We start from the raw sequence: 19,544 nt of genomic DNA, 5'->3' as shown, positions 1-19,544 counted from the left end.
TTCAGATAATTGCATGTGACGAGAGCTCTTATCTCTGTTAGCTGCCTTGATTTGACCACGCACCGTAAACACGGAGACTATTTAGCTCTGTCTCTGGGCACCTTCGTCAGCATCAAGGAGCCCAAGCATGCTCGGTCTTTGCATCTGCTTATGCAAATGAAATGTCTGGCGACTGATAGCAACCTCATTTTGGAGTAATAGAGCCCACGCGCTCCGGACACAGCTGCACAATCTGTTTACGCCACGCAAGAACAAACTTTGATGTGATTACAGAGAAAAGTTCGGCCTACTTCTTGTTCCTCTTTGTTTTGTCTTTTGTGTGTGTGTGTGTGTGTGTGTGTGTGTAGGGGGGGGGGAGAATTGGGTGTTTGGGGGTGTGCTGTGAGCCACAATATCTCAAGGGTAAATGTTTATTCCCCCCTGGGTGCCTGGATTCAGCTCAGCTCAGTTTACCTTGTGGTTTGAGGTGGTAAATATCCCCAAGCATGTCTCGCTGCTTACCTAAAATAAGACACAAAGAGAGCAGCGTTCATTACAATATAACATGAAATGTATATTTAAACTTGTTCTGAAGTTGTCTTACTAAAAGCATTTTTTTTTTAAAAGTCTTTGCTAAACACATATTGAATTAGGAAACTACTGACCGTGTAATTGGACAGAATTCGACAATTACAAGAGCAAAAAACGAAAACCCTAATGATGGCTCTGCAATTAACCAACATTAGTCTTGTGGCTGACGGGCCATCTCTAGCCAACAGCACACAAAAAAAGCATACAAACCATTCATCTAATGTGACTATAATGTGTTTGCCCAAGGACAACATCAATAGGCAGCTGGCTATGCTGGGAGTTATTAAAATAGGCAGGCAGACGGTGACTCACTGGTTCAAAAAAAGAACCATCAGTAAGGGACAGAATGCACACCTAAAGGGGCGGGGTACACACCATTCCACAAGAAATATCAACAGAGATCTCACACTCCTTTTAACTCCAAAATCTGACTTACTGAAAAAGAGCCAAGCACCTCTTTGCCTGAAATCCCAAAATGGATTTTCCTTCTTAGTGAAACCCTGATATAAACCCTATGAGCATGGACACTAGTTAACTTTCTGCCTTTAAAAAAAAGGCTATTGTTTATTTAAATTGAACTCTCACTTCAGCCCCAAGATTCTAACTACACAGCATGCATATGTTTTGCTATATGAATCTGATTTAATATACATGGGATGCACTTTGCAGTGCACAGTGTAACTGCTGAATGATCCATGTGTGTGAGTTTGTATGCCAGTGATGCAGCAAAAACACTTAAATTTATGGTGATGTAAAAAAAACACCAAACACGGAAAGGCACTCGATTTCCGCGTGCCTTTCATGGTTCCCCGAGGTACCATACCGCGGCTGTTCGGATCGCACGCAGCGGTGTGATAAAACTGAGCATTAAGGAAGAAGGAGACCAAAAACAAAACAAACTGACACCTTACAAACACTTCCGATGAATAGCTCCAGACAGGGGGGGAAAGAAAGAAACACAGGGTATACATTTTGAAAATGGCCCCAGTTCGTCTTTCTGGCTCATAATGGAAAAACGAGATCCTGAGATACGAGTCTTCCGTTGCCCCCTGAGGTCTGTTTACTGTACTTGCCGGTCCCAGAATAGCCATTACCATGTGGTAATGCCCCCTCATTCCTAACTTTATTGCTTCAGCAAAATTCACTGCTAGGACGCATATTACAGAGCCCTTTGATTCTATTCGGCTTCTGCAGGAGGGCAGAGAGATTGGGGGTGGGGGGGTTTGGAAAGTGACGATGAGGCATGAAGGTGGGTGAAGAGACACCCACCTCAAACTACTCATCTCCACTTTGGCCCACAAACTACTCATCCCCACTTTGGCCCACAAACTACTCATCTCCACTTTGGCCCACAGACTATTCATCTCCTCTTTTGGCTGAGATTGGCATTTCTGGGACTGTCCTGTCCTAGTTTGCTTCCTATCTTGCAGATAGGTCCAACCAAGTTACCTGGAAGGGGTCTGTCTCTGCACTTCACCCCCTTGTTACAGAAGTCCCGCAGGGATATGTACTCCCTCTGCTTTTCAGGTCAACGAGAGAATACCTTCCTGCCTGGTATGACATCTGAACTTGGATGGCCAGGCTTCATCTGAAGTTCAACCTCAACAAGACTGAGCTGCTGCTCATCCCCTGCAAGACCTCCCTACTATGCGTGCCTTCAATCACTGTTGATGACACCACAGTGACTGCCTCTCACTCAGCAAAGAGCCTGAGGATAGTCCTGGATGACCAGCTGGACATCAAGGAGCACATCAAGGCAACATCATGGTCTTGCAGATTCCTCCTGTACAACATCAGGAAGATTCAACCGTCCCTGACTATGCACTCCACCCAGCTACTTGTCTAGGCTATGGTGACCTCCCATCTTGATTACTGCAACTCCCTCCTTGCAAGCCTGCCAGCTTGTGCCATACAGCCACTACAGATGATTCAGAATGCTGCTGCCTGTCCTCAACCTTCCCAAGTTCTCTCACGTCACTCTCCTGCTGAGGTCACTCCACTGGCTACTCGTGGCTGCCAAGATCAGGTTCAATGTCCTGACCCTCACCTACACTGCAGCCAACAGAACAGCCCCCGCCTACTTACAGGACATGATTCAATCCTACATGCCAGCTCAAACGCTCTGCTGCAGCAGGGCGACTTGCACCCCCTGCCGTGTGGGTGAATGTTTCTCACTCGTCCCTACCACTGACCTTCTCCACCTTAGCTCCCCAGTGGTGGAACAAACTCCCTGTTCCTCTACGAACTGGACTTACTGTGTTCATGGCTATGAATAAGGTTACATAAGGTGTATTGTACCTTATCGGACCTGCGTTTTGTAGTTGTTCCAATGACATTTGGTATGCACTTATTGTACGTCGCTTTGGATAAAAACATATGCCAAATAAGTGTAATGTAATGTAATGTAATGAAGAGACCCTCCCTTATACCTCCCTCTGTCTCCCCACACTTTCTGAATGACCTGTGCAGCAGATAAATGCCACTTTCAGGATGAAAAAAGCCCTGCAAATGGTGTTTATAAGCAGAACCGACGCTGTGCCGGCCTGCTGCCGGGCTGAATGCTCGGTTGCACAACACTGTTACTACAGTGTGACACCGATTCGTAAATACTTCATTCACTGCGTAGGGTTGTACACCCTCCAAATGGGAACAAAACGTCAAAAGATTATTGCAAAACCCTGCTAACAGTTTAAAGTAAGCAAAGCATTCACAGCAAAACTGCAAAACCACACTCACACCTCCCTCCGCTCAAACTGTGAAGCACTTTGAGATCACAAGATGAAAAGTGCTATATAAACGCAATCCATCATTATTATTACTTGGTGTGAATGGCACAGAGCCTCTCTCTCCATCTCTCTCTCTCTCTCGGTCTCCCTCTCTCTCCATCTATCTCTCTTTGTATCTCTTTCTGTCTCTCTCCATCTCTCTATTTGTATCTCTTTGTCTCTCTCTCCGCCTCTCTTTCTGTCTCTCTCTCCGTCTCTCTCCATCTTTTCCTCTCTCTCTCTCTCTCTGTAGCTCATGCTTTCTCTCTCTCCACCTCCCCTTCTCTCCCTATCTCTTTCTGTCACTCTGTCTCTCTCCATCTCTCTCCCTCTCCCTCTCCCTCTCTCTCTCTCTCCCTGCTGTGCAGTGGAAACCCGATAAATGACCTCCCCCGGTGCGGCCCGGCCCGGCCCAGCCCGCTGTACCACAGCGACTCTCTGCCTCAGCCAAAGCAGAAATGTCTTCATTGTGCAGCTCTCTGTCATCCACGGTCCACTGACCCAGAGAGCACAGTCACGGACAAGAGGGGCTGGATCCCGTCCAAGAACGGCGGGGGGGCGGGAGGGGGGCCAGCCTCTGCACTCGAGGGGGCCGTGAGTCAGCCAGCGGCCAAAGGCCCACAGTACATCTGGCCTCGTTTTAGGGGGGGGTTTGGGTTTCTCTTGTAGTTTATTACTACGCTTTTCGCAGCGTTCCGGCGCATTCTGGCACGTGTGCGTCGGTGCAGCCTACCCACCATCTCTCAGGCCCCGCCCCGCTCGACTCAGCCGCCATTTTCTGAATGCACGAACGCGGCATGCGCACCACGGTGGGAGACCTCCGCCGCCGGCACAGGGAGCTCCCCCCCCCGTCGGTTTTAATTACTGACTTTACAGGACGGGAGAAGCACCTCACACCTTACTGCTGGCACTCTGTACAGCCAACAATAACTAGCGCCAAACTATGCCTAAGGCCTGGTTTTCATCTTTCCTTTTTGTTTATCTGTAAGTGATCAGCATCCCGTAATGTTCTGAAATGAAGCAAGATTAGCAAGATCAGAATATTTCAACTCAATATAAAAAATACAAAACATAATACAATTCCTTTTCTACAAGGGTTTATTTTTATGATTGCTATATATGTATATATATATATATATATATATATTTTTTTTTTTTTTTTTTTGCACTGTGTGTAATTACGTGAAGTACTTTGTGCTGAGTATTTTCTTGAATGAAAATGTGTTCTATAAATAAAATCAGCCACTTTTCCACACAGCTCTTCTTGCAAAGATCATTTTTGATAAATGAAATAACTGCTTGGTTAAATACAAGGTAAAATGGCTAAGTAGATAAACCATTGTCTTACTACTTATCTCACAGCTTAAACCGTAGAAGCAGTCCTCACAGCACCCATGCCAAATCAACAGAGGGGCCTGCTGGTTCAGAATCGCCCCCACCACACCAGAGCCAGTCTGTCACTCCATCTTTATTTTCTATCAGGATATTCACAGTCAGCTTGGAAGAGAAATGCTACACAGGAATATTTAGGAAGTGTAAAAAATACATAAATAAATAAATAAATAAACAGAAACCTAAAGAAGAACCTTACCCTATAATAAATGTTTCCCCACTCCTGGCTTTAACTTGTTTAATCAACACGCTCTGACCAGGATCGACTGGCCTTTGTAATGACAGAGCCCTACTCCCTGGCAGTATGCAGGATGAGCTCACCGTTACCATGTAAACCCCAGGGGGTGATGTCACCACCAACTGGGGACTCGCCTAGGAGACAGGCTGCAAAGGTAACTTCACGCATTAAAGTGTGACAGGTATGACAGGTAAACATGAATACAGCTCATTGCTTACATACCGGGAAACACTGTATCTCAGTGGTTTCTATTGTACCGCAAGCACTTCCAGTTTGATACGTAAAGGAGAAGCTTGTCTCATCCTTTGTGTATGGTCAATGTGGTACGGCTCTATGACGAAGAGCTTACACAAAACGCTATCACATTAAATACTGCGTGTAATGTCATGTAAAAGCAGTCATCTCGTTTCTCATTTTCAGACACGGCCTTTTCCAATCTAACTGCTGTGATTTTAGTCTGATTGTCTCCATATTTGCAAAACACATAATTTGTTTTTCTTTCATTTAGTTTTTGTATTCTTCGTTTTAAATTGTTTTGGGTGCAAAGACTTGCTTTGTGAGTGAGTTCCATTTTCTCATTTTTTATTTAACTTCAATAAAAATGTGTACACCTTAGGGTATTTTAGGTATTTTCATAAAAATAAAAAAAAATGAAAAGAAACGGTCATTACGGAATCATACCTTGCCGATGATCTATCTGGCGATATGATGCCCTGAGGTTTGCAGTAACAAATGTGTGTCACAAACACTGCGCTGGAGCTGTCAATACCCTGCTGTGGAACCTACAAAAGTTCAGCTGACCTTTAAAAGTGCAGCTTGACATGATTAGCTAGCCGCTGTAGCGTTCCTAGCCTAGCGTCCCCTCAATGCACCCGCCATCCCCTGTGACCTATTCCAATGCAGCCAGGAATCCATCAACATTACATGCTTCATAGAGCTCACCCCCCGCCCCTCCCCTCCCCTCCCCTCCCCTCCCACGCTACCATCCTGCTCAGAATTTGGGGGACTACTCTTCTCATTTCCTGTTGGATCCTGTGGTCACAGCCCAGCACTGGTAGTGATTTTGGCTGCAGGACAAATAATTTTTTTCAATAACTGGTCTGAGGAGTGTGGGTGAGCTGGGCGGTGGTCAGATGCTACATCACACCGTCTTACACGTTCCTGAAACATCTCTTTCTCTCTATCTTTGTGTCTTCCTTTTTCATTTGTCATTTGTAATTGTGTTTGCAGTGTTCTTGCAGTAAATGAAACCCCCAGGGACATTTCAGTTATCCCCTTCCTGAACCTCCCCCCTTTCCACGGCACCACAGAATGACATATGCAGTTTGCAACACCTTATTCACGTTTTTAAATGATTAAAAAAACACTGCTCACGCTATGAATTGGCTGCAAATCTTGTAAACTCTGCAGTGCTGTTACCCTTTATTTCACTTATTATTTCACGGGTCAAGCTGCCTGGCATAACTACAACAAGCTAGGCATATATCACAGAATTATTCAATCAGAATGAGTCTAGCAGAAGGGACGGGGGACACGCAAACTTGATTTATGTTTCTATTTTGTAACTTTTCTTCATTAATCTCACTTTCTGTGGGGAAATTTAAAAAACCATCAGATGTTGCTACTCTAGCTATTTAATCAAATTTACTACATTTGCATCCTGATGGGAGATCAGTCTGTGCAGACAGAGGTTGGACACATGGAGGACCGTGTTCAGACAAGTTTTAATATTAGCACTATAAGCTGCTCCATTATGAATTGAAATCAGTTTACAGTATGATTTATTAGTTTTATCATAACTTAGCCTACATTTAAAGACACTAGGGCTGTGCCATCAACTTTGGCATGAAATTTAATTCAAACTTAACCACCTAAAATTGGTATGAATTTTATTTGAATATTATTTGCATATGTATATTGTTCGGTCCAATTTGCAAAATCATAATATGCAGTGATGCTCCCTGTAATCAGTTAGAGGCCAAAATGTTATCCTCCACATGGGTGTGGTAGTTATAACACATTTACTTACATATCGTTCAAGATATGTTTTTTAGTTATGCAGTAGTAGTTCTTCACTGTATTAAGTGCTGTTCAATCTGTATGGTCTGTAGGGTGCAAAATAGTTCCTGGCTCTCCTGTAGTACTGTGTGGCATGTAGGGTACAAAACAGTCCCAGGGTCTCCTGTAGTACTTTGTGGCCTGTAGGGCGCAACAAAGTCACTAACTCACAGGCGAGTCCATTGTAGGAATGCACATGCTCCTGGCATATGGGGGCAAAGGGAATATAGTGATAACTTTAGACACAAAAGTTAAACTAAAACTAAGACAGACAAACAGATGCAGTAAAAGATGGATAAAGTTCATTAAAATGAAATCAGCGTAAAATGTGTAAAAAATTAAGCAGGGCCCACATCGCTAAACCGCCAGACGGAGCCTCAGAGACCCGCGCCTGCTTTCATCCCGCCACCCCCCACCCACCCCATCCCCTGCCTGCCTACTCATTCCTCACAACTTCCTGTCAGAGAGATTAATTTCCCAGTCACCACATCGCCTGGTCTTCAGAGAGGCGCGGGCGCACTAAAAGCCGCATTCATTATGAAAATTAATTAACCCAGTTACTCATTTCCACATCCAAGCGCGTACGACACCCCAATCAGCCTGTCACATAAGGTAACGCGCGCCTGTGACATTCAATTAGAGACGGCAGACCCTACTGTCATATTTACATATGTATTATTTATTCTAACTTTACCCGCCCGTCCCGTCCCCCGCCCGCGCTCGCACGCACCCACACACCCATGCAGACACAGTTTAACCAAAATGGTTGCCTGAAAGGTGTGGTTCCCAAAATTTATACAGCCAATCACCTGGGGACGGAGGGATTTATTGACCACTCGAGAGGCTTGGAAACAGACCAGATCATCAATCTTAATGATAATACTCTTTACGGGAGAAGATACAATGTACTCAGCAAGCCTGGCCCTTGGTCCAAAGGCAAAACACAACATCTCCACCGGAGCAGTATCCCCACGACAGCACCAGCATTCTGCCTTTATATAACCAGGAGAGAGTGTCCCCTATTTTCACAGCAGGCAACCTAACACTTCTATCTGTTTACTGCATATGGATTTGCTTACAAGTCTGTCTGAAAGGCCTGTGCCATATTTTACAAAGGCCCAGAATAGCTTTCCCAAACACTTGCAGAAAAGCCACTTGAAAGCATCGGATATTTTCCCCCGCCCCTCAAGGCCAAACCTATATGAAGTTAGTAAATAACGGAAGATACTCGGCTATTAAAGCAACCATCTTGATTATTTTCTTACTGTTAATAGCACCAATATCTGTCATCACTGCCTCAGTCCTTCATAATAGGCAATGAATGCAGCTCAGCAGCAGTATAATACCACCTTTCAAATCACCAACTGCCTTGAAATCTCAAAAGAAAATGACTGCAGAGCAGAAATCAGCTACCTAGGAATCTTGTCAGCTTCGCTCAGCAGACCTTTGTCACAGCCTCTTTTCAATGAGGCAATAAAGAATGAGAAACTTGCAAGGAACACAGTGTGCAGAAGCTTAGGTATCACCCTCTCCAAGCAACTGTGGGCGTACAAACCCCCCCGCAAGGAATGGCCTACTGCTAAATAAATTTAACTGACGTTAATACGGCCGACATCAAGAGATCCCAGCTCGTGAAACACCTCACCTCGCGCGGGCTCGGTTCAGCCCGCCGGCGTCTGCGCGGTACAGGAGAGCTCGAGCGAAATCCCTGCTAATCTGAGGGTCGTTCGAGTGGTTCTCAGCGCGTCGCTGCCGTTCCGCTGGCACTCGCGCGGTGGAGAGCCCTCGGGCCGGCGTAGCCGAGGGGGCCTACTGGCAGAACCGTAATCCTGCCGGAGGACCCTCGGAAGGCTTAGCTCCACCAACACGGCCCAGGTGAAGCCTCTAATCTTCTTTCCCCAGCCGCTGAAAGTCAGGAAACATCCCCACCACGCGTCCCCTCACCCATTATCCCTCACAAACAACCCAACCCAAAACGCCACACATCAGCACCTTATCCAAGCTCCACCACCCCATCTCCACAAACAAAAGGGCCCCCACGTCAACTTAACTCCGCCCAAACACCCGCACCCTTTGCCTACCCCCGTCGCAAACCAAGCCACCCAGAATAAATAGAAAACACACACACACACACTTAATACAAACCAAGGAACAAAACAAAAAAATAACAAAAAACAAATAAAGTTTACCAATACCCCCAGGGCCTAAAGACCAGTTTTTATAAGGAATTGGTTTTCATTATGCTGTGTCAGTCCTGCATGGAAACTAATCGTTGGTCAGCGCACATCTTACTCAGGAAAGCAGAGTGAAGTCAGACATGTAAACGCTGTGGCCTCAGGGACAGCATGGCACAGCATACAGAAAGGCTTTTCACTGAGCAGGGACACTTGATCTCAGCCCGGAAAAAGGACCTTGGAGCCATCATGGACCCGGGCTTTGTCCACTGCACACTGTAACAGTAATCTGCATGAAACTGTATTCTCTTAGCAGGGTTATTTACCAAGCAAAGGGCACGAGACCATTCAATACGGCAGTTTTAAGACTATAAGAAGTCTGTAAGGAGAGCTAGAATCAGGCACTCTACAAATGTAAGAAATAATCCTTTCAATGACACTCAACAACCCTGTTAACATACCCATTATTAAAACAAGACACTGTAACGGTTATCTGCAGAGATTCTGGGGACTGCTGGTTACAAAAACTCGCGACAAAAATGTTCTGTCTTCAAAGTAAGACAGGAGCACATGAAAGCCAAGCCAGGTGCTCCTCGGGGCACAGGTGGGAAGTTAAGAGCAAATTTCACACCAATGAGCGAAGGTGTCTAAACCCAAGAGAGTTATTAACTCATGGAAACCGCAGGCCAGAATCTGCGGCCAGAGAAGCCCAGACTGTTTCTAAACCCATGTGAGACAATGTGGGTTTGTTCTGGGGACACTATCAGTTTACTGTAACACACTCTATGTTTTATTCATGGGCATCTGAAACATCTTAATATTTTTTGTTTGCATTCCTGTATGCATTGAAATAACCATTTTTGCCATTTCAGAAAATGTTAAGAATCAAATAAGCAGTGCAAAATAAATATTAGTGCATTATTGGTTATTACAGACAAAAAAAAAAAAGATAATCCAAGACTGGAGGGCGGAAGCATCCTCGTTGTCACCTTGTTCTAGTGTTTTTTGCATTCTTGTTTTTGGTTTTTCATCACATGGTATTCAGCCCTTGTTGTCCTGGTAACATCACTATGGACTTTTTTCTTTTTCTTTTTTACATGGAATGTGGAGGAACATGGAACCCACATGGCACCATGGTGACAGGGAATGCTGGGGCTGTCTGTGTGCATACGAGGAGAGCATCTCAACACATGTCCCTGTTCAGTCAGCATTTAGTCGCTCTTAGCCCTTTACTGACCTGGTTCTTCCCGCTGCACACAGTCACATATGTACACACACACACACACACAGTCACATATGTACACACACACACACACAGTCACATATGTACACATACACACACACACACCCACGCACACACAGTGATGCAGGTGAACTCCAGGTCAACTGTAACCTGTCATTCACACAGCGCTACCCCTGAACCTCCAGATAATCTGACTCTGGAGGAGCCAGGGCTTCGTTATCAGCAAGGCCAGAAACCAAGGGGGAGAAGTGAGACCTCTGGAAGAAGGGACATGGCCTGTGACAAAACACCTCTAAATGTTTAGACATTCTAGTATTTGGTTTACACACTTTTCCCATTGCTGAAAGCAGGGTTTCACCACTACAGGCAGTAGAGGGGGAGAAGGGTAAGAAGGTTGTTGCAACCAGTGCAGACACCTAATAGTCTAGGGTTATTAAGTTTTTTTTTTTTTTTTTTTTTTAAACGTGACCTTACTATTATCTTTATATAGTAACACTAATTAGTAGTGAAAATTTTAATCGTTAGAGCCATTCTCATCTGTCCAATCAATCCAACTCCCCTGTTCAGATGCAAAATTAATTCTAAATGTTTGGCACTGTTTCACGCTTCCTAAACTAAGCAGAAGTTCCAGTGTCAGTCTATGAAAGCTGTTGAAGCCATTGATCAATAATTTGGGCCCTTTCAGTGAGAAGACAGAATTTGTGCAGTGTACAGAGAAACATCACCCTGCATTTCTGTAAATTTTGACCGTTTGAACCGGAGCTAAATGTGAGGAATGAGTACACTTAATTATACAAGAAGAAGCTCACAGACCAATAATTCCAGAATTGGAGAAATACAATGACTAGCTTTAGGTTCCATCCAGGTCCTACTCTTATTAGTGGAATGCTGAGAAAATTCCCACAGTAAATATAACTTAAGGACACCTTTTGTCCACAGAACATCTAATTTAAGGTAAACCTGATACTGAGAAACTCCATTCATCTTACTTTGGTCTTTGAAAAATATTATTTCGCTAACCTCTTTGCCATCATCACCCCACCATTATCATACATTTCACAACCTCCTTCCTGATTTCACACCAACTCTCACTCCTTCAGATCAACTGCCTTACTTTAAAAAAAAAAAAAATACATTCATCATAATCTTAATCATCATCATCATCTTCATCGTCATCCCCACCTCCCAGTTTCCTCAGTCCTCAGAGCCGCGGCGTTCCTTCGCATTCGGGCCAATCGCAGAGCGGAAGGTGAAATATGCAAATTCAGCCGCACGCGGCGCCTCTTCATAATTCACCGCAATTACCCGGGTTCCCGGCGGCGCGCGGGGCCCCGGGCGGCGCGCGTGATGCATTGCCGCCGCGTCAGAGCGCCGCGGGCCCCTTTAATCCAGGAGCTCCTGCGTGCGCTGGGGAACGGCCCGGGGGGGACTCCTCCTCCCCTCGTCTGCATATTCGCCGCGGAGCCGCGCGAGACCGCTCCGCCTGCCCACGGGACCAACGGAGCTCTGCCTTCGGAGGAAAACTAGGTCACAGGTGCGTTTACGCCCGTCTTCGGCCCTCGTGCTCCTCGTTAAAACGAAAGCCCTCCTCTTCTTTGTGTGTGTGCGTGTGTGTCAGTATATTCGCTTTTTTTTATCAATAGCTGTGGTCTTGGACAAAAGAAAAAATAAATCTTGGAAAAAAGGTCAACTCTATGAGACTCCATCGGATCTGGAACTCAAGCGGTTGTACTTCAAGCCTTTTTGTCTATTTCCCCGCATCTGAATTTTCCAGTGATCCTTTGCGCTATTTTATGATACGTGTGTTCATCTCATGTCAGTGCGGTGTCATTAGTGAGATGCGTGTTCACTGAGACGCACTCTCATCAGCGCTAGCTTCAGTACCGCGAGGCTGGCCGTGGGGGAGGTGTTCACAGATGGAGTGCACGCGCTTCAGACGCAGCGCTCCTGTTGGGCGGGCCTGGGTGGCACACCTGTGACAGGAGCCACACCAGCACACCTGCTGATTCCAAAGGAGGGCAAATCTTAAAAATGAGCAAACAACAACCAGGAAGAATCCAGGTCTCGTTGGTGCCACCCCTGACCAGTATGCCCACAGCGCGACGCATAAGTAAGGTGAGAAATGACAAATTTGAGGATCCAAATAAAAGAAACACGTTTTAAAAATTCATTTCTTTTTTCTGAATTGAATGCCCAGTTTGTATAAACAGCTCCAGAATGGTTACCAGGTCACCATTGTCTGTGCCCGCTCTAGGGTTTGCTCTTACAGTATTAGAAACCCAGCTGGGTATAAATCATACTTTTCTGGACGACGCCTTATCTCCCCTTCTCCTTAAAGCAGATTATTCATTCGGTTTGTGTAATTACACCAGGGGTGATTTATTGTTATTATTCCTACGGGCTTCTGCATTCTGCTAATGGGCTTCTCTCCTTGTAATTAGTTGTTTCTGGGTGGAAATCAGTGGTTTTAATCAATGTAGCAGCTTTGCCATTGAGGCAGGATCTATTGCCTCCACCTCTGCGGAATGCTAATGCTAAAGAGCCCCAGCCCCCCAGACCCCCCCAACCCCCTCCCCCCCCAACATATAAAGCCACACCTCTGAAGATCACTGCAAGAATACCAACTTGCCTTTACCGCCAATCCACAGGGGGAACATGCTCTGAACGTGGTTGGGGTTGGGGGTCGGTGAATGCAGAGGTAGTACCTTTTGGTTATTACCCCTCAACCAGGCAGCTCTGATTGCTTTAACCATCACTGAACACGGGGCACTATAAAAAATAAAACAAATAAATCAGGACGGGTCATTAGCCAGCCCAAATCCCTTCTACTGAATACTAACTGTCGCCGTCTCCAGCTGTTACGTAACTGATGGCGGGGAATTGTACATCGTCTCTCTCATGCTGGTTACAGTTTAACTGAACATAAGGTGAGGAGGAAAATTTGTGTACATTTGGCATTTAAAAATCTATAGCTATGCAACTCATTACAACAATTTTTCTTATGTATATCTCGCACATTTGTACAAATGTACAAATGCTTTGTGTCAAACTGCAAAGCAAATAATCCATTGGGACAATAAGCATGCACCGAACTGCAGTCATCAGTGACTATGTGCTTTTCAGCAGTGATCTAAAAGGCGCAAGTGGGGATTTCAGATTGGGGAGGAAATGTCCCCCCTGTTTGTAGCTCACTGGTCACTGATGATCAGGTGCAGCCTACACACTGGAAGTAATATCACACCCCTGCATCTGAGGGATAATTGGCCCGTAATGCGATGTTGATTTCACACTGTGACACGCAAGCCTCATCAGTTTCAATCTACCATCTTTGTCCTCTCTCTTTTTTTTTGTGGTTTCTCATGCAGTACAAAGGCTTGGTGTTTTTACGGCAGTTGTGTCCTGCCCTATACTTTGGTTGATGGCCTACAGGACGTTCTCAGGGGGCTTGGAGCGCAGGATTAGGCCGCTGTCGTCTGCGGAATGTGAAAACTCACTCAGCGAGGCTTGCTAAAGCAGACCTTCCCACACCAGAGTTTAAAGCGAGAGGTATGAACTGCTTAAACCGCCGAACTCGGAACAGTGGAAATGACCCAGAAGCATCAATGCTTTGGAAAATGCCTGAAAACATGGGCCCACGCCCCTAATTCAGAGGCTTCAACAGCATCTCTGTCTTCGTTATGACTGGTCCTCCCTTTCTGGACTGAAGCAATCTGATTGTATGAAAGACGGAACCGACTAACAAATCAGTCACTGTTTTGAAAGCCTTGCACAATGTAGGCTTATTTACTTGTTTCCTGTATATATGGAGCACAATTTAAAACAATATTTATACGCAATCATATGTAATAATGTCCGAATCCTTCATTACATAAGGCATTTTGAACAGAAGTCCTTTTTGGAACAAACTTCAGAAATTAGATATAAACTATAGATGTAATGGTATCGTGCATCAAATTGTCTTGAACAATGCATCTACAGTATGCTGATATGCATCTGTCCACATCAAATAAAAGCTAAACAGTTAAATAGCAATTATCAGAGCCAAGAGAGAGACTTTCCTGCGATTCTGCCCCAAGAATCAGGAACTTTATGCCTGCTTTAATCAGTCAGGCACAGTGGAGCCAGTGGGTGTCTAAATCCAATTTAAACATATTGCTTATTCAACCTATTTTTTTACATTCATTACACAAGCATGTCTCCATTGGTTTCTTATAAATCCCTTTGACAAATATTTAAACTTGTTTTATTTATCTACGTCACTGAAATCTTTTAATCTATTATTATTATTATGTTATAGTCAATACCAATATATTTAAGAATACATTCAATGCAATAATATAACGTATATTTTTATTAAAAAGAATGTAACATAATCACAATAATGGTAATTGTATTGTTATTATTTTAGTGGAATAGCTGGAGGATTTAAAAAATAAATAAAAATCATTCCATAAACAGACAGAAAAATTTCAAGCCATACCACTTAATAATAACAGCCTGACCATCCAATCAGGAGAGAGATCTGAGCAGATCCAGTATGAAACACCTACAGAGCAGGAGTTTCCAAATCAGGAGCGAATCTCTCTTTGAGGCTCCGGATGACAACTTACAAAAACACCTTGGCCACAGTGGGGGCTGCAGTACGCCACTGTGCATCACGGAGATTAACTGGGTCGCCAATCGCCCCAGTCGTTTACGGACCATTAGCCATGGGACACCAACAAGGCGAGCGAGCGAGAGAGCGAGCGAGCCCTTTCTGGGACATCCATTTTGCCACTTAGCCTTGAAATCGGGCGGGATTATTAGCCTGCTTTATCTCCTCAGCTGTAAAACTGGCAGCTCCCATTCTCAACGTCCCCTTTTTGTGGATTACTTCCTATCCTTGCATCTCTCTGTCCGTATATGCATTATCTAGCTCAGTCTGCTCTCAAGGTTAAATCTGTGAGAGGCAAAGGTCAATGCATGGGACAGGAACGGGGGTTAGGGAAGGCCCTCTGACTCTGACATAGGCTATTTAAATGTGAAGTATGGCTATGATGAAAGCAAATATATTTTGTTGCATTAAATTGTACTGCCATATTTTAAGTACTTACTTAGAGGCAATCTGACATTTTGTATTTCTATATTTTTAATTTGACGTTGAAATACTGTATGATGATGATGGGGAGTGAGCAAACCCCCCCCCCCCCCCCCCCCCCTCCATTCCACACCACCCCAGCACATCAATGGCCGCATGCCACTGGCTACCACACAAATACAACAGTTCACATGTGTGCTGATGTTTTGGAGGCATGAATCATATTTTGATGCACTTTGTTTTGATGCATGCTGTTGATGCACCATTTATTATTTAAAAAAACAAAGAAATTCGTTTTTTTAAAAATGTTTTTTATATTAAGCTAAAAGCTTTGTTTACCACCAAAATTGCACTGGCCTCTGTTCAGGTTAGAGCTGGGAGGAAATTACAGAATGACTGCACCAAGAGAGCATAGCCTATTTAGTTTATCCCCTACAATGAAAATTAAATTAATATACACCAGGGACACCTATTAAAGTAGGCTGGAATTAACAACAGGCAATACTTTCAAAATGAAATCAATAAGTTTTCTTTCTTTCACAGTTTATGTGACAGCCCTGCTGCAGTCCTACAGGGCACACTACGAATTGAAGAAGGAGGAGAAGCGCGTGGCGGAGGACACAGCTCACTGCGTGCGCTGTCTATCCACTTCCTGCTAACGCGTTCCCTCGAGGCGAAGTCGGGAGATCTCTCTCTCTCGATCTCTCTCTCTCTTTCACTCACACACACACGCACGCATCCCGGCTGCGCCTGTCTGAGGCGCCTGGCACAATCTTCCCGCTCCGTATCAGCTGGGGAATAAGCAGACGCGTTCCGTCTCCCGCGCACAGGCTCGAGCTCCCGCTAATGAAACATAACCGGCATTTTGCTCCGAGCATTTCCAGAGCTAGAAGCGAAGTGTTTAAAGAGTGGATGGGTATTACCGGCGTGCTGTGAGAGCGTTAACGGTCTCTCAGTGGAATATGTGCCAGCAGTTTTTTTTTTCTTCTTGTTGTCTAATGAAGGAGTCATGATACGCGGTGTGAGCGTAAGGGTCATACAGAAAAATGAATGCTAGTTCAGATAGTCCACATTTCCTGCACGCTCTAACTCAGCCAACCGAAACGCATAAGAAACGTGATGTAACTGTAAAGGGTAACGCATACTATGGCTATGCAACATATGGTGGCATTTAATGGCATTTGTGTATTTATAAGGCCCTAATGACGCATGTAGGACTTTCAATGAGTAAGGCATACCCACTGTACATTTTGAAATATTCAAGTAAATAGAGTTCTATGTGATGGATAGTTTTTAATATCACAATATACTGACATATACTGTGTCACCTATTATTATGCCTTGTCAGAGTGACAGATAAAGCTAAATTTAATACAATGCGAAAATTGCTGAGAACTGTTTGATCTCAGTCATTGCTAGTCATTTGCCATCATGATTTTGGTACCCACTAGTCCATCCTCATCAGGATGAATGCTGATCAAAATTCCACCACAATTAATTGCTTGTCAAAGAAGGAAACCATTTAAAGTTTTGAGGTGAATGGTCTAATTAAGGGCTCTATTACTTCAAGCTGACTATAAAAATAAAATAAATCAATGAACTGTCTACTTGTCTGGATGAATCAGCATTTTTTAAGACAGGCATGTTACATCAAGATGCATAGGCTTGTCTTTTTTCTTCAAACTAACAACATGATGAAACAAACCACCAGCACAACTACAGCCTCTTTGTTTGTTCACCCATTTACCATCCTTTTTAATTTATTTGGTCTCTGCTTCTATTCCTTCTGCTTCTATAGTTTACCAAGGGGCATAAGTTCAAATGGTACCCCTGACGCCTAATGCAAATGTCACTTATTTCACATGAGTCCATCAAAAGTCCTCCTGGACTCCTCCATGCCCAATAAGCATTACACCTGTAGAATCTGCACTGCATTTTTCAACAGAACTTTGGTTATGGTCTCAAAGAGAGGAATAGAGGGAAATTTGTATAGGGACCCTTGGGGGTTAATCTTTCCTCACAAACCACTAGACACATGAACAGATATAAGCACAGACAGAATTGAGCGTGTGTCTGGGCAATGAGTGGGCACATGCAGGAAAGATCAGTCATATAAACCCTGTAAAAACCTGAGTATTATATTACATGAAATTCTAAAGCTCCAATACTATTTTTGGTAACTAGAGAAATCCAAGACTTGAAACGTGGCAAAATTTGGTTAATTGCAAAAAGCTATTCTTAGATTTTTTATGTGGTCTTTATCTTGAGAATACACATGTTGTTTGTACCAAACTACATTTAAATACAACAAATTAAAAATAATTTGTGTACTCATTAAACACATCAGCAATTCCAGTTTAAGGTTCCCTGTCACTTGATATATTTTGGTAGCAAGGTCATTAACAAACATCTGCAATACCGCAACGTGATTCTTAAATGCATTTGAAACCATACAGCTTCACTGATTCATATGCGTGATGCACACCATGACCAAGACCAGCACAATCATCTGACTGCACACAATATATAAAATCAAAGCAACTAATCAGCTGCAACATAGTCTAATACAAAGGACTGAGAGCATGCACCAGGCCACACATTACGGGAGTTGATTCACCTCTGATGTTAAAAAAGAGAGGGAGGAAAACCAAACTGCTATCAGTGAAGCTGGTGTAGGCAGGAAAGGCACAATTAAAGTCAGAAGAATACGGGCAATTTTCCGTATACGTTCCAGCAATTTTGGCATAAAAGGGATTACTTTAATCAGGCGGGCGATCCCGCCACATTGAAAGCATTGTGTGGAGATGGGGACGGTAAAGGGGAGGCGGAGAACGTGAAAAGACGGGGAAGTCAAAAGAGACCCGCCACATTGTGTCACCTTTATTCGCCTCCCCTAATCTGTAATCACAATGGACAAACCCACTGAAAATACAGAGCCAATTAAGATAACATTTCTTTAAATAATAATCTTTTTTTTTTTTTTTTTTTTAAACATGAAAAATTGCAGCCAACTACCTGGCAGGATAATCACTCACTTCAGGGTGGTGAAGTTTGAAAATGATTCTCTTTATTTCCAAGAATAAAAGGAAATCCCTTTCAATCAAGAGAGATTCAGCAAGACCATTCAATTCCTGCAGAGGAAACCACAAAAAGGATTGTGCCAACGCAAAATGTTGCACTGAACACCTGTCGGATATCTAGTTTCTAGATTACGGCCTTCTAAAGAGAATGTAATTTGAAATGGCTTGTTCGTCGTCCATACAATATTATGTTGTTATTAAGTAACCTGCTGTGGTTCACCTGGCCATAAGAATGCTGTCTGTTTTTCTCTCTCCCCTCCACAAACATAAAAAGAAATGGAGGAAATAAGAATTAACAGACACACTGAGGCCCTTTGCATACAAATCTAGGGTGCTATGGTGTCCCCTCTCCAGAACAGTTTAATACTGAAGAGACACCAGAACACAAAGCTGTTTGTGGGGAAATTTCAGGGCCCAGCGTGGCCACAGAAAAGCATACCTTTTTGGTATTAAGGTTGAATGCCAATATGTGACGTTAAATTGAAATCAATTGACATAATCACATTTGGTGATTAAAATCATCAATCTTTTCATAATATCACGGTTTTAACCCTGCTTTCAACAAAAGAAATGTCACTTTAAGGGCCCAAATTAGAAAAAAATCTTTTTAAAAGACCTGAAACATATCATTATCCATTTGTATTATTGTATTGTATTATTATTGTTTGCGTGATATTTACCTTGATTTTTAATACATTTAAAATGGGTTTTCTGAAGTATTCCAGGCAACCAATGGCTTCAATTAGGGTTAAGGGCCCAAATTAGGGATAGGGTTAGGAAAACCGTAAGTCTGAGGGTAAAGGCAAGTTGACAGCTGTGTTCAGCAGATTGAAGAATGGTTAGGACACAGGTTTGGTAATGATTTTGAATTAGTCAAATATTTTCTACTTAGCATGGGTACCAATGGCCATTGAAAATGAGCAATTATAAAAGATTTTAAAAAAAAA

The 19,544-nt window shown here is 43.7% G+C and overlaps 1 protein-coding gene across 7 annotated transcripts in view; it reads right to left on the bottom strand.

Moving 5' to 3' along the window:
* The window catches only part of rbfox1 (RNA binding fox-1 homolog 1), a 398,869-nt gene that overhangs the window by 294,078 nt on the left and 85,247 nt on the right, over positions 1-19,544 (bottom strand). For 4 of the 7 annotated variants that reach the window (XM_064314523.1, XM_064314522.1, XM_064314520.1 and 1 more), the window contains exon 2: positions 454-501. The exons of the other annotated variants lie outside the window; for them this stretch is intronic. In XM_064314523.1, the coding sequence (XP_064170593.1) occupies positions 454-501 (48 nt within the window). The remainder of the gene's footprint in view (positions 1-453; positions 502-19,544) is intronic. 7 annotated transcript variants of the gene reach the window in all.

The sequence above is a fragment of the Anguilla rostrata genome, chromosome 17, assembly GCF_018555375.3.
Source record: "Anguilla rostrata isolate EN2019 chromosome 17, ASM1855537v3, whole genome shotgun sequence".
Lineage (NCBI taxonomy): Eukaryota > Metazoa > Chordata > Actinopteri > Anguilliformes > Anguillidae > Anguilla > Anguilla rostrata.
Note: the sequence above shows the minus strand (reverse complement) of the source record. Positions and strands in the feature narration are given on the sequence as shown.